The sequence below is a fragment of the Austrofundulus limnaeus genome, unplaced genomic scaffold, assembly GCF_001266775.1.
Source record: "Austrofundulus limnaeus strain Quisiro unplaced genomic scaffold, Austrofundulus_limnaeus-1.0 Scaffold1364, whole genome shotgun sequence".
Classification (NCBI taxonomy): Eukaryota; Metazoa; Chordata; class Actinopteri; order Cyprinodontiformes; family Rivulidae; genus Austrofundulus; species Austrofundulus limnaeus.
The window spans coordinates 28,771-30,832 of record NW_013953766.1 but is presented as its reverse complement, the minus strand read 5'-3'; the positions used below and the strand labels follow the sequence as shown (position 1 = coordinate 30,832).

The 2,062-nt window shown below is 39.9% G+C and overlaps 1 protein-coding gene across 1 annotated transcript in view; it reads right to left on the bottom strand.

The window, feature by feature from the left end:
* Positions 1-745: 745 nt before the first annotated feature.
* Positions 746-2,062, bottom strand: part of hdac3 (histone deacetylase 3) — a gene marked incomplete in the record, with an annotated part of 27,306 nt that continues 25,989 nt past the window's right edge. The window contains 3 exon segments of the mRNA XM_014032011.1: positions 746-982; positions 1,055-1,212; positions 1,315-1,394. Coding sequence (XP_013887465.1) covers positions 913-982; positions 1,055-1,212; positions 1,315-1,394 — 308 coding nt within the window.

Below are 2,062 nucleotides of genomic sequence, written 5' to 3'. Positions count from 1 at the left end.
AGCAGTCAGGTCAGCAGTCTGACCCATGATTGTGGTTTTGAGTAATGAACCAGACTGGGAGTTTTTAAAAGCCTCAGGAATCTTTTGTAGAGTTAATTTGTTGATTCAGATGATTAGGTTAATATGTGGTTAAGAGAACCTTTTCATGATATGCTAATTTTTTGAGATAGGGATTTTTGATTTTTCTTTACTTTTTTGCCAAAATCAATATTAAAACAATAAAAGGCTTGAACTACTTCAGTTGGTGTGCAATGAATCTAAAATATATGAAAGTTTAATGTTTATCAGTACATTACAGAAAATGAACTTTATCACAATATGAAAATTTTTTGAGAAGGACCTGTTTGTATAAACTTGCCAGAGAAAAAAACTTCAGAAACACTGAGAATGAAATGCGTTCAACCCTGGAGCTGCTGTTTGCAACTATCAGCAGCTCCAGGAGACTTCCACATCCCGTTCTTTCTATAAAGGCAACGGGAGTGTCACAACTCTATAGGGCTCTGAGCTATCTACAGCAGGTAAGATATTTATAACCTTTCCACAAAACCTTCCTGAAAAAAAAAAAAGAACTTGATGCATGGACGATGGGTTCCTGCACATCTTACAAAACTGGTACAAATCCAAAAAAGCCTTTTCTATAACACTAAAGTTGCTGTTCTTTTTATTTTCTCTCCAAATGAGTTCCAGATGTTTGACATCAGATCACATCCATCTCCTCAGAGCTTCACAAAAACTGAATCAAAAAGACAACATGAAAGGAATTTTATGTGAAAACTTTGTACATACAAAGAGAAAATACACGATACATCAAATGTTTCAGCAGGCGTCATTAAAAAAACGTCTCACTGCTGTAAAAAACAAAAACTGCTGTGGATGAACCGAGTGTTTCGGTTCAGTCCTTCGATGCTGGGCTCAAATTTCTACGTCGCTCTCTTTGTCGTTGTCGTGGTCGCCATCGTAGAACTCATTGGCCGCCTCGGGCCTGAAACCAGGAGGAGAGAAGTTTAGTGAAAGCAGGTGAGAGGTGACTGTAGCAGCTGCTGCTGCTGCTCACCGGCTGTAGTTCTCCTCGGCTCCTCGCTCATCAGGGTCCGGCTCATCGTTGCGCTCAAAGCTCATTATGTCTGACGGGACGTCGTGGATCTGGACACTGGGGGCGTGATTCAACATCTTCAAGTTTTCAAAGACAGTCTGACGGATCTGTTCCAGATACTGCACCCACAGGTAAACAGTGAGAGAGGCAGGGATGGTCTTTGTGTCAGAGAAACACCCTCCATTTCAACACTGAAGCCCACATCTTTAAAAGGTTTTTACCTGTCTGGAGTTCTGGTTTTCTATCCTGGTGCTGACGTCAGGATGCAGCGTGAAATCTGGAGCAAAGTACTCAAAATACTCTGTAGAGGACACAATCAGCAAAAACAAAAAGACAAATTAATCATGTCCAGTTCCTCAATCTAAAGCTGAAACAGAAACATTTATGAACAATATTTTAATAAACTTTTAGGTGGAAGCTATCAGAGCTTCAGGAGTACAGATAAAACATAAAGTCAAGGTCAGAGTTTGTAAATTCAGTCTTCCACTGAGTTCTCCTCACAATCTAAATAACTGTTGATGAAAACTCCACAAATCTGCAAAATGTCATCAGTACTGAGCTGCAGATGGACTGTGTGTGAGGTGGAACTTCACTTCTTAGTACTTCAATTCCTTGAAATTGTTAGTTTGCTTAAAGATTCTGTTTTTCAGTCCTACATGAGGACGCATTTGTGTGATGACATCACACACATGCTCCGTATCTGGTATCCAACATGGCGTCGAGGAAGAAGCGGTCAAGCACAGGGGGTGTCAAACTCATTTTCACCGAGGGACACGAGTGTTATGGTGGCCCTCGAAGGGCCAGTTGTAGTTAACTTTGACTAAACAGTGTTTTAACACATCCTCTTTAAACACTGAAAAGAACTACCGTACTTATTCATGTATAATACAGTCTCATGTATAATACGACCCCCTTTTTTAAGTTTAAAAAGCATAAAAGATTTAATCCTCAAACTACCTCCAATTTCAT